Source organism: Chiloscyllium punctatum, chromosome 38, assembly GCF_047496795.1.
Source record: "Chiloscyllium punctatum isolate Juve2018m chromosome 38, sChiPun1.3, whole genome shotgun sequence".
Taxonomy (NCBI): domain Eukaryota; kingdom Metazoa; phylum Chordata; class Chondrichthyes; order Orectolobiformes; family Hemiscylliidae; genus Chiloscyllium; species Chiloscyllium punctatum.
The window spans coordinates 36,062,983-36,076,479 of NC_092776.1; the positions used below are offsets into that span (position 1 = coordinate 36,062,983).

General features: G+C 39.3%; 1 protein-coding gene across 5 annotated transcripts in view; it reads left to right on the plus strand.

The window, feature by feature from the left end:
* Positions 1 to 13,497, plus strand: part of mgmt (O-6-methylguanine-DNA methyltransferase) — a 412,755-nt gene that overhangs the window by 27,449 nt on the left and 371,809 nt on the right. For 2 of the 5 annotated variants that reach the window (XM_072557616.1, XM_072557617.1), the window contains exons 2-3: positions 7,112 to 7,174; positions 12,932 to 12,979. In XM_072557616.1, coding sequence (XP_072413717.1) covers positions 12,947 to 12,979 — 33 coding nt within the window. In that variant the 5' untranslated portion in view covers positions 7,112 to 7,174; positions 12,932 to 12,946. The remainder of the gene's footprint in view (positions 1 to 7,111; positions 7,175 to 12,931; positions 12,980 to 13,497) is intronic. The other 3 variants (XM_072557619.1, XM_072557615.1, XM_072557618.1) reach the window with 3 other exon arrangements.

The following is a 13,497-nucleotide window of genomic DNA, read 5'->3' on the forward strand; positions in this document are numbered from 1 at the left end:
CCTCAGCCTTGTGGCCTTTTCTGTTCACAGACTCTTTATTTCACTCCTAACTCTTTGGCATATGACCTCTCCTGGTCCTTGACTCAACCTCCTTTACAATCCTTCCTCTTGCCAAGCCTCTCCCTCCCTGACTGTCCTGCTTTCTGGTTCCCTCTCCTGAATCCTTGCTGCCAATGAAAGCTGTGATGATGAGCAGCAAGGGGCAACAGGAGTAGCTTTGACTTACATGAAGTAAGTTCTCTTCAAATGGATTTACGATCAACTTCACCCCTTTTTGATCAGTGATACCCTGTGAACAGGTCTTTCTGACAAGGCAAGTTAATCAACAATGGATTGAATTTGTTCATTCGACCTGATTGGAACATGACTTCTCTTCGCCCCATAAAACCACTGGTGCAGAGGCCTTGTTTACTTCACCTCTGTTGGAGCCATTCCCTATGATTGTAAAGTTCTGGTGGAGATGGTTTAAGAAAGTGAAGTTGATTGCAAACTCACTTGAAGAGAACTCAACTTCTGCAAGTCAGAACTGCTTCCGCTGCCTCTTGCAGTTCATCTCTTGAGGCCTTACTCACAGCCAGAAGTCAGGAGAGGGGAATGATGAGTGGAAGGTTCAGTGAGAATAAAAAACATCAGGAGTGTAGGTTAGGGAGTGGAGAAAGGCTTCTAGCTGGAGGGCTGGTGAGAGGAAAGGGCCAAAGCGACCAAGAAAGCTCTGAAAACAGGATGTGTGGTCAGCAGGAAGCACAGTATGTAGAAAGTTATTAAATCTTGTTTATATTTTAAGCTTTTAATATTTTGTAGTAGACTACTTGACTATTGCTGGAAAAAAAAAGTTTTATCAGCGGTTTTGGTCTTGTACTTATCAGGACAATTGACAAGAAGTACCAAAGTAACCATTTTGATGAACAGTTTCTGAATGGTATAAGTATTGATATGGAGAGTGCATGAGTTAATGATGACTGATAGTCAAGCTTTGTTTAAATTTTAAACATTGCAGGTTGACTCTGATTGATCAAGGCTTTGTCCAGGAAATCAATCAGAGAATGGGTGTCAATTACTTTGTTGAGTTGAACAGATGCTGGATGTGTACAAACTCTTTCTGTCTGTAAAGAACATGGTCCTGTGCATTAATATTTGTAATTTCCAGTACACGCAAGTTGAACTAGAAAACTTAAATTTGTCATCAAGCCAAAAAGACATTTTGTCTGTCTCTCAAATTAGAATGTGGTATGTGAGTTTCAGCGCTGGTGTGATGTTAGGTTTGTAGACCAAGTATCTGAAAGCCTTAAGGATTGTTTTAAACAGCATATCTCTTTCTGGATTAGTGGTGCTGGAAGAGCACAGCAGTTCAGGCAGCATCCAAGTAGCTTCGAAATCGACATTTCGGGCAAAAGCCCTTCATCAGGAATAAAGGCAGTGAGCCTGAAGCATGGAGAGATAAGCCAGAGGAGGGTGGGGGTGGTGAGAAAGTAGCATAGAGTACAATGGGTGAGTGGGGGAGGGGATGAAGGTGATAGGTCAAGGAGGAGAGGGTGGAGTGGATAGGTGGAAAAGAAGATAGGCAGGTAGGACAAGTCCGGACAAGTTATGGGGACAGTTACTGAGCTGGAAGTTTAGAACTAGGGTGAGGTGGGGGAAGGGGAAATGAGGAAACTGTTGAAGTCCACATTGATGCCCTGGGGTTGAAGTGTTCCGAGGCGGAAGATGAGGCGTTCTTCCTCCAGGCGTCTGGTGGTGAGAGAACGGCGGTGAAGGAGGCCCAGGACCTCCATGTCCTCGGCAGAGTGGGAGGGGGAGTTGAAATGTTGGGCCATGGGGCGGTGTGGTTGATTGGTGCGAGTGTCCCGGAGATGTTCCATAAAACGCTCTGCTAGGAGGCGTCCAATCTCCCCAATGTAGAGGAGACCGCATCGGGAGCAACGGATACAATAAATGATATTAGTGGATGTGCAAGTAAAACTTTGATGGATGTGGAAGGCTCCTTTAGGGCCTTGGATAGAGGTGAGGGAGGAGGTGTGGGCACAAGTTTTATAGTTCCTGCGGTGGCAGGGGAATGTGCCAAGATTGGAGGGTGGGTTGTTTGGGGGCGTGGACCTGACCAGGTAGTCGCGGAGGGAACAGTCTTTGCAGAAGACGGAAAGGGGTGGGGAAGGAAATATATCCCTGGTAGTGGGGTCTGTTTGGAAGTGGCGGAAATGTCGGCGGATGATTTGGTTTATGCGAAGGTTGGTAGGGTGGAAGGTGAGCACCAGGGGCGTTCTGTCCTTGTTACGGTTGGAGGGCTGGGGTCTGAGGGCGGAGGTGCGGGATGTAGACAAGATGCGTTGGAGGGCATCTTTAACCACGTGGGAAGGGAAATTGCGGTCTCTAAAGAAGGAGGCCATCTGGTGTGTTCTGTGGTGGAACTGGTCCTCCTGGGAGCAGATCCGGTGGAGGCGGAGGAATTGGGAATACGGGATGGCATTTTTCCAAGAGGTAGGATGGGAAGAGGTGTAATCCAGGTAGTTGTGGGAGTCGGTGGGTTTGTAAAAAATGTCAGTGTCAAGTTGGTTGTCATTAATGGAGATGGAGAGGTCCAGGAAGGGGAGGGAGGTGTCAGAGATGGTCCACCCTTCCCACGTGGTTAAAGATGCCCTCCAACGCATCTCGTCTACATCCCGCACCTCTACGTCGATTTCGAAGCTACTTGGATGCTGCCTGAACTGCTGTGCTCTTCCAGCACCACTAATGCAGACTTTGGTTTCCAGCATCTGCAGTCATTGTTTTTACCTCCTTGAGCATATCTCTTTGTTGTTTTCAAGAAGCAAGGCAGTAGCCGCACCCAGCAAGTCTGATTGTGTGAAACTAATAATGTCGAACATTGACCGAATTCCACAATTGGATATTTTGCAAAATTAATTCATTTAATAAAATAGGAATTTGTCAATGTAAACTTTTGTAACTTAATATATTAGTGTTTATTTTATGATGAGAATAATCTCACAGCAGGAAAATGTGATTTGCTTATAGTTGTTTTACTTAATGTCATGATTTTCAAGAATGTGATACAAATGATAATACCAGTCTCGAAAAAAGAAATTGACAATTAGAATATCTCTTTTAAATTGATTTGGAGAATCCGGTGTTGGACTGGGGTATACAAAGTTAAAAATCACACAACACCAGGTTAAAGTCCAACAGGGTTCGTTTGGAAGGACCAGCTTTTGGGACACTGCTCCTGATGACGGAGTAGTGCTCCGAAAGCTAGTCCTTCCAAATAAACCTGTTGGACTATAACCTGATGTTGTGTGATTTTTGACCTTTTAAATTGTGCATTGAAATGTTATTTTGTAATAATATGTTGGTTTTTACTTAATTTTTCTATACAATGCTACCTTCTCCCATAGAACTTGGTCTACAAAATCACCTTCTTGAAATAGCTGACTATATTTTAAATGTAATGGAAAGACAAAATGCTCTTTCATTTTCCTCTTTAAAATAAAGCTCAGTGAAACAAATTAGAGACATGTTGCCGAAGGTTTTAATCTTGCACTCTCCAAGATAAAACAAGAATGCCAAACTTGATAAATAATGACGGTAATTTAAATTGCAGGAGGAAATGGGTGTTGATTCCTTTTACAGATATGCCTCAGTCAAAGTCATATCTTGGAAAATGCAATGGGAAACTATAAGCTAAGCTTGCTTCTGGGTAATTTTATAAAAAAGGTGCAAGACTTGAACATAATTGCCTGCATATGAATGTATGTTGATTTTGGCATTTATAAATAAACCATGTTACGCGTCCAATTGGTTGTCAGTGTAGTTATTAGCACACTTGAGATTGTTCAGTACCATTGCTTAATCACAGAATCCCACATTAGGGTAAATGTTTTGTTTTGGGTTTTGCAGTTATGGTCTGGTTGAGTATTGTGGGCTGGCTGGTTCTGTATTCTTCCGACTAATAAATGGCTGCGTTCATGGTTTATATCTTGACGGTGGTGATGTTTGTTAATTTTATTTTAGGGACTTTTACACAAATGTTATTTATATGTCATCACCATGAGGCTTGATTTTGTAGTGAGCGTAATTGTGTGATTATCAGTTGAAGGGAAGTGCTGTCTTTAATGTGTCTTGGATTAATTTAATAGTGAAACAAGCCTATAGCTCCTAACTCAGCCATACTGATTTCTATAGTTGTTTTTTAATATTGGTCAAGTGAAATTCTAGTTCTTGCCCATAACCTGTGTATTAAACACAATTGCTACACTCCCTCAGACCTGCTTTGCTTTTAAACTGTTAATGATTCAGAAATGTGGGAGGATAAAGGAAAAGAGTATCACTAATGAATTTGGTGTTGGAAACAAAATGCCCATTGGCATGTAAAAGCGTCTGTGGATATAATCTTAAAAACAACTTAAATATACAACTCACAGTGAGTGCTCACCGTTGTGAAAGAGTAATCCAGACACAAGCATTTGACAAAACTCAAAGTGAAATACTGTGGATGCTGGATATCTGAAACAAACAGAGAATTCTGGAGAAATTGAGCGGGACTGGCAGCACCTATGGAGAGAGAAACAGAGTTAACATTTTGAATGACTGTTCTGAAGAAGAGTCATAATGGATTCAAAACATAAACTCTGTTTCTCTTTTTACAGATGCTGCTGGACTTGCTTAGTTTCTCCTACTTTCTGCGTTTGTTACCAACCTTTGGCAGGTGAAAGTCCAGTTATTTGTGGAAATTAGGTAGTTGCTGTCCAGAATACCTTGGACCTCCAGAATCTACACCATGAAAGTATTGCTGTTGGACTCAGTATGAAATACCAGGAATAGTGTGAAACGCTACCATACTTGCAAGATATATACTCACTAAGTTACCCTAAAGCCAATGTAAAAAGATTTCTTAAGTGTTCTCATTCTCAATTCTTACATAGCAATATTTCTGGCATTTACAGTTAACTATAAAAGTGTGTATATCTATAGGTTCTCAAAGCATTCTCAAAGATCCATCCCACCCTGGCAATGCTTTTCTACAACCTCTACCATCGGGAAAAAGGTACCGAAGCCTGAATATATGCATCAGCCGGTTTCAAAACAGTTTCTACTTGAGAGTTGTTAGAATTTTGAATGGACTCACAAACTCTTAGCATTTGCCTGTACCTGTGTTTTGGTTGTTGCCGCTGTTTACCTATTATTTACTTATCTACGCTATTTAACTCTGTCATTTGGGCGGCACGGTGGCACAGTGGTTAGCACTGCTGCCTCACAGCGCCAGAGACCCGGGTTCAATTCCCGCCTCAGGCGATTCTCTGTGTGGAGTTTGCACATTCTCCCCGTGTCTGCGTGGGTTTCCTCCGGGTGCTCTGGTTTCCTCCCACACTCCAAAGATGTGCAGGTCAGGTGAATTGGCCATGCTAAATTGCCCGTAGTATTAGGTAAGGGGTAGATGTAGGGGTATGGGTGGGTTGCGCTTCGGCGGGGTGGTGTGGACTTGTTGGGCCGAAGGGCCTGTTTCCACACTGTAAGTAACCTAATCTAATCTAATCTGCCTGTATTGCATGCAAAGCAAAGCTTTTCACTGTGCCTCAGTGCATGTGACTTTCAATTCAATTGAGATTCCAAAAAAAAGACAAGTTTTTGCTTTGATTTTTCTTTTTGTATCTCTCTCTCTCGCTCTCTCATGCACCTTTCTTTCCCTCTCTGCTTTCTTAACTTAATTTAACTTTGAATTAAATAGTCAAACCTTCACTTTCTGGTTAAGATTGTGAAGCTCATTATTGTTAAGGAGATACTTAGTTCCTTGTCCGGTACACACATGTCCCAGGATCCCTGAAGAGAACAGTGTGCTTTTGAATCACAGTCGGTTCAAGGACACCAAAACATTGAAGATCTGGGAAGGGGCTCAGTTTGAACAGTTTGGTGCCATTCTCTTGCTGCTGAGTGAAGTCTGGCCCTTTGTTTTGAGTCAGAATGGTTTATTCGGCTTGTTAGGGCATGAATGAGTAATTTATTTGAAGAAGTAGGAAAATCGAGCAGGTATAAATTTCAAAATATTGAATGAACCCTGTGACTGTGTGTAACTTGTGCAAACTTCAGAAGCATTTGAAGTTTCAGAGAAAAATACTTGATCAATTGATTTCAGTATATAACCACACTCAGTGAACTGAACTGAGTATATAATATTGCTACGTGTCTAATGTCTGCTCGATTATTTGGTTCCAACTTGGTTCTTGATGGTGTGTTTTGGTAACATATAGGTAGTACTAATGCTGGTATGTAGCTTTGCCATCCAAAACGAAAGATATTTTAGAATTGGAGCAAATTCTATGTGAACAGTTATGTTTTCTAAAAAAAAACTAAAACTATTTGTAGGGAAATATAGTTGATTCTTTGCAAAATATTAGATAGCGTACCTTATTCATGAATTGGGCTGTGGTTTATTGTACTTCACATCCGAGAGTGTGAAGAGCAACTGACAATGAGTTGAAGGGTCATTGTTAGAATATCATTAGACTCTATATGCAGTTTGATTTTTATTGAAGTCAATTGCATTATTAATTTTATAGTCATTATGGTTTCATATTTTTCTATCAACAACAAGATGACAACTGTCAAATTTGATGACAAGAAAATGCTAAGAATAATGAAGATGGTCACACACATTTGAAAATGGATCAGCATAACCGTCAAAAAATAAATATTATGGTCCCTCCCCATTACCAACAGTTACATATACAGTACTCAACAGAAAATATTACTTTTATTTTTCTAATGAGTAATATGCACTAATTATAGAATTTTAAAGTAAAACCCCTGTAAAGTTGACTGAAATTACATGTTGCTCCGATTACATTATATGCCACGGTAACTGTAAATCCCTTAAACTTGCTGTTTTTAAATCAAATTGTGAGCATCAATTCCTGACAATTATCAAAAATTGTTTCTCAGCAATTGGTAATATAGCCTAGGAGGTCTGTTGTTAATTCCATAGTTGGAGTCACAAGGAATATGATTAACCTGCAGGTCATCTCTTAATGTAATTATTAATGATTGATTCTGTTTATCCTTGAAATCAATATGAGAAGCGAAATGGCTCGGAAAGTATTAAGGTTTGATTTCTTTTCTCTCACAGGAATGATTCTTAGACAACACTAAGGATAACCATATTGGGATAGGAAAATCATAGAATCTGAAGGTAGTTTTAAACAGACGTTTATAGTATGTGTCTTAAGTGCGATATTTCCCTAGTGAGTGAATGTGACATAGATCAGTTAAAGATTATGATATGGTATGGTAACATCTCCTGCCACTAATAGTTAAGCTGGTATATGGAGTAATTGATCTGCCTGTGAATGCTCCAATGTAAAAACAATTCAGGCTATTTGAACTATATTTTACAAGTGTGCATGGGACCTTTGGGACAGTATATTGAAAAATGTAGTTGTATGGCAATTCCATAGGAACCCAATTAAAACAGATTGACTCAGTGGTTTCCAATTTTTCATTTTACAAAAATTTAATATACAGTTTTTTAATACAATTTTACACAAAGATGTAGTTTACAATACCCTTAATCAGTAACATGATAAGTATTTATTTGAAATTACAAGGTGAATTGGTAGTGCTTCTGGTTGTTTAAAAGAAAATTCTATGCTGAAACCGTAAAACTGTTCTTTCATTTTACTGCTGTTTCTTTGCAGAAAGAATTTGATGATTTTGATAGAGTTTTGCAATGGAAAAATAGCGATTTGCACATTTCTTTTTTAAATTAACTATTACATTAATATTCTGAAATTTGGGGAAAAGTATTGGATTTCCAGAAAAATATTTTTCTTGGCTTATGTGAGGTTTGGAAAGGTTTGGGTATTGAAATGTTGCAAAAAAAGGTCTTATACCCTAGAGTTGTAAGACAGTGGCTGTAGCGATAGTGAATATATTGATTGCAAACTTTCAAAATTTCGTCTTCTGGAAAGAGTCTCAGCTGGAAAACTGAAATTGTAACACCTCTATTTAAAGAAGAAAGAAGACTGAAATCGGAAAACTAGAAGCCACTCAGATCAACATCTGTCGTTGTGAAAATACTATAACCATTATTAAGGAGATAGTAGCAGGATATTTAGAAAATTGTCATATAATCAGGTCGAGTCAGACATGGTTTTGCGAAAGGAAAATGATGTTTGACAAACTTATTACGATTACTTTGAGGATGTAAGAAGCAAGATGTACAGAGAGAAACCAGTAGACGTATATTTGAATTTCGAGACAATATAAGATAGTGTGCCACAAAAGAGTACTGTAGTGCATGAGATAAGAGATGGAGATAATATTCTCACATGGATACATGATTGGCTGACATGGGACAAAGTATTGGGATAAATTTTCAGGTTGGTCAACTGTGAACTAGTGAAGTGTCACACAAATAAGAGCTGGGACCCAACTATTTATGATATATGTTAATGACCTGAATGAAGGGACCAACTGTATATTGTAAAATTTGCTGATAATACAAATATTAAATAGGAAAGCATACTGTGAGGAAGGCACAGAGAGACTGAAAAGGGATATAGATAGGTGAAGTGAATGAGCAAAGAAATGGCAGATGGAGTACAATGTGGAACATGTGATGTCAAAGCTGAAAGGCAGAATAGAAAAGAAGAAAATGATTTAAATTTCGACAGACTGTCGAGCGTAACAGTACAGAGTGAACTCGGTATTCGTATGCACGAATCACCAAAAAAAAACATGCAGGTACAGTAAGCATTTAGGAAGACAAATGGAAATTTGGATTTCATAGTTCACTCTCCTGCAATAAAAATAGGTAAGTTTGTTAAAACTGTATAGAGCATTCATGAGACTTCATCTCAAATACTGTGTATAGTTTTGGTCTTCTCAATTCGTGGGCGGCACGGTGGCACAGTGGTTAGCACTGCTGCCTCACAGCGCCAGAGACCCGGGTTCAATTCCCACCTCAGGCGACTCTCTGTGTGGAGTTTGCACGTTCTCCCCGTGTCTGCGTGGGTTTCCTCCGGGTGCTCCGGTTTCCTCCCACACTCCAAAGATGTGCAGGTCAGGTGAATTGGCCATGCTAAATTGCCCGTAGTGTTAGGTAAGGGGTAGATGTAGGGGTATGGGTGGGTTGCGCTTCGGCGGGGCGGTGTGGACTTGTTGGGCCGAAGGGCCTGTTTCCACACTGTAAGTAATCTAATCTAATCTAATCTAATTAAAGTGAGATATAGCTAAGTTGTACTGACTGGTATTAAGAAACAGCAAGAGCAGTCAACATTGGTGGCTTATAAACCATTCTTACTGGTAGTGTGGAGCATGGTATTAATAAGAAAATTAGAGGTGCATGAAGTAAGAGTGTTGTGTGACTTCAACTTACATATAGACTGGGTAAATCTATTGCTGTGGAGAAAGGATTCCAGGAATATGTTTGAGAGAATTTTTCTTGAATAATATATTGAGATATATAGAATAGGCTACTTTAGGTATAGTGTTATACATAAAGGGCTGATTATTAGCCTTGTTCTGAAAAAAAGCTTTTAGGGAATAATGACCACAATATGATCAAATTTTCCGCTAAGTTTGAAGAAACTGTGGTTCAGTCTGAAAATAGGATCTTAAATCTAATTAGGGGCATACATGAACATTGGAGAAGGCATCTATGGTGATTTGGAAATATACTTTAATATGTTTGACGATAAATAGGCAAAGTCTAGTAGTTACAGCATTTAATGCTTGACTTCAAAACAAAAAATTCCTTTAAGGCAATAATACTCAATATGAAAAGCTAGAGTGCCTTGGCTAACAACGTTACTCAAGGATCATATTAGACTGAAGGAGAAGACTCATAAAGCTGCCTAAAAATTTGTAAGGCAGGCATTTAGAACAACTTTGGAATACAGCAAAGGAGGACCAAAAAAATCACTAAAGAAAGTGAGATTAGTACATAAATGTAAAATAAGAAGTATTAAAACAAAGCTTCTATAGGTATTTAAATGGTAAATATTATCAGTGACAAATGTGTGTCCATTACAAGCAGAGACAGAAGAACTGGAAATAGGGAAATGATAGAGAACCTAAGTAAGTAATTTGCCTGTGTCATTACAAAGGAAGGCATATGATGTCACCCTGAAATAATTAAGAGTCAAGGATCTATTGAGGGGATGGAACTGAAAGCAATCTGTTAGTTTTTTTTAAGAAAGTAGAATTGGAGAAATTAATGTGACTCAAAATTGTCAGATCCCTAAAGTCTGATGATTTTCACCCTGAAGTGTTGAAAGAGATGACAACAGAAATAATAGATACCTTGGTGATCATCTTTCAAAATTCTGCTAATTCTATAATGGCACCTGGAGTTGGAAAGTTGCAAATGTAACACCACGTTTTTAAAAATAGAGGGAGTGAAAGCTACAGACGTGCTAGCCTTTAGAATAATATGGAAATACGAGAAACTGTTAAATAGGATATGATTATTGGATATTTTGAAATTAATTGTTTTACTGGCTAAGGTTAGAATGAGTTTATGAAAGGGAAATTATGTTCAACAAAGTTGAGAGTTTTAAGACGTTCCAATTAGCAGAGTCAATAATGGGGAACAAATGGACGTGATGTATTTGTATTTTCAGAAGTAAGGCTTTTGATAAAGCCCCCCCACAGAAGGTTAGTAAATTGAATTAAAGTGCAAATATTTTCTGGTGAGTGGCATGGTGGCTCAGTGGTTTGTACTGCTGCCCCACAGCGCAGGGACCCAAGTTCAGTTTCACCCTTGGGCAACTGTCTGTATGAGGTTTGCACGTTCTCCCTGTGTCTGGGTGGGTTTCCAACAGATGTTCTGGTTTCCTCCCGCAGTCCAAAGGTATGCAGGTTAACTGGAGTGTCCATGCTAAATTGCCCATAGTGTCCAGGGATGTATAAGTTAGGTGCATTAGCCATGGAAAATGTAGGGTTACAGTGAAAGGGTCCGGAAATAGCTGTGCATGGGATGCTCTTCGGAGGGTCGATGTGGACCTTTTGGGCCAAATAGCCTGTTTCCACACTGTAGGGATTCTGTAATATACTGGCATGACTTAATTAACAAAGGAACACTAGTGTTCTTGTTTTAAATCACTGAGAGCTAGCTTGTCAGTGCACCGAGTAATTTGGCACACTAGTCCTTGACACGAGAGGCCTTAAGTACAGAAGTAAACAATTCTTGCCTCACTTTATAGAGCACAGTTGAGACAGTAGCTGGTGTATTGTGTGCAGTTCTGATAAGCTTGTCTAAGAAACAATGTAATTAGCATTGAGGAAGTGCAGAAGGGGTTCATCAGACTCATTCCTGGTTGTATTGTCCTGTGAGGAGAGATTGTGGAGACAAGGTCCATATTCTCTAGAGTTCAGAAAACTAAGATACAATCTGATAGAAAATTCTTAAAGCTTAGAACAGTTGTGGGAAAGATATACCTCTGGCAGTGAGGTCAGAACTAAAGGTGATGGTCTTGAAATAAAAGGAGTGAGGTGAAGAGGGTAGTGAATCTCTGGAATCCTCCACCCCAGAGGGCTGTCAAAGCTGAGTCATTAATTAAGTTTCATACAGAGGTTACTAAATTTCTGGTTACTAATGACATCAAGGGATACGCAAAACACTTGGGAATTTAGCATTAGGTAGATGACCAGTCATGATGCAAAATGGTAGAGCACGAGGAGCTGAATGTTCTATTCTTGCTTTTATGTTCCAATACTTGCATTGGAATAAATCAATGAAGGTTCACTAGACTGATAATTGGGACAAAGTGATTACCTTACTAAGAAAGGTGCAGCAGGGCTGAGCCTATACTCGTTGGAGTTCAGAAGAATGTGAGAAGATTCACAGGAAACATAATCAGTTTCTGAGAGAACTTGACAGGATGCTGTGGGAATGTTCCCTTTTTCTCAAGAATCCAGTATTAGCCTTTATTCTTTTCAAAATAAGATATGTGTTCTCCTCTCCGTTTAAGATGAAGATGAGGAGGAATTTGTTTGCTTTCAGTGTTTGGCTTTGGAATTGTTATCCCAGACAACAATGGAGGCTGGGGTCATTGATTATATTCAAAGCTGAGTTGGACAGATTTTGGAATGACTAAGGAGCCAAGGGTTATGGGGAACCGGTAGGAAAGTGGAGTTAAGGCCACAATAAAATCAGTCTTGGTCTTATTAAATGACAGATCAGCTCAATGAGTTGAATGGTCTGCTTCTTCTATTTATTGTGATATTTCGATAAAATAGTTGGCCAACTCATCATTGAATCATTTCAGGATTACCTCCTTTCTCTACCTGAGTCTTGATAAAACCATTACAAATCCTGGCGTTACTGCTTCTGTTTTTGTTGCATGTATGATGCAAAGTTTGCTAACATTTTTAAAATCTTAATTACAGGTTAACTTGTGGAGTTATTAACATTGATTGGTTTCAAGTGGTTTTCTTTAAAATGATATGAGTCAGTCACCTTATTAGTTTTGTTTTCTCCAAGGGCTGTAAAAAGGCTATTTAAACTGAAGATTGAAATGAGAAAGAATATTCATTGTGGTTTAACATGGTTCATTGCAGTAGGGATAGTCTCATCTCAGATGTTTGTCATTAATCTGCAGTTTTTCTGTGACTAATATGCTTTTCCTGAGAATCAAAGTAGTTGAGACTGTGCGATAACAGTGATTCTTCTCTTCTCATCTGTTGCATGTGACCTATTACAGATGATAGTTGACCTGTGGAGCCCATAGATTCCTGTTTGCTGGTAACAAGTTCCCTTTTCTGTTCAGGCATTTCATACTTGAACATTAAGCGTCATATTGGCCAGTTTATGTAATCACAAACTAAATCACTATCATATGTGAAATAAATAGTGCAGCTGACAGGCTAGTTCTCAACTACTTATAAAAGTGCATGCTGCATCTCTTATCTGTTACTAACAGGCTGTTTCTTTCTACTTTTACAGCAGAAACTGCTTCACATGGCTAACATGGCAGCGAGACTTCATCAAAAAGTGAGTTCCAATGAAAATATCCTGACATACAAGTATGAATCAAAAAAGCAACAACATTACAAATGAGTTCACATATATAGCAGTATTGTGCTTTTCCCCAGTGTCCAGCAGTCACTGTTTGGTATCTAGTTGACAAGATTGATGCTGCAGTGTAAATCTCTGTAGCGCTGTCATGGCTGGTAACAGGCATCAGTGGACCTTTCCCCATCACAAATCTATCTTCTGTTGAATAGAGATTAATAAGATGAAGCACTATTCTTCCATATGTTGAGTTTTACTGCTTCTCGCCTACCCCCACCCCCCACCCCCTGCAAAAAAAAGACAAACAAAAATAATTAGAGTTCACAGTAGACTACCACCTTCTTCTATGGTCAAGCAGAAATCAATTCACCCAGGCCCTGTACTCACTCAGGCCCTGTACTTCTTAGATATTAGCTAACCTAAGCTGTACAAGGATACTGATGAGGAAGAGAGAATTGCTACTTTTCTGCTTATGTAGCAGCAGAGCAGAGATATCT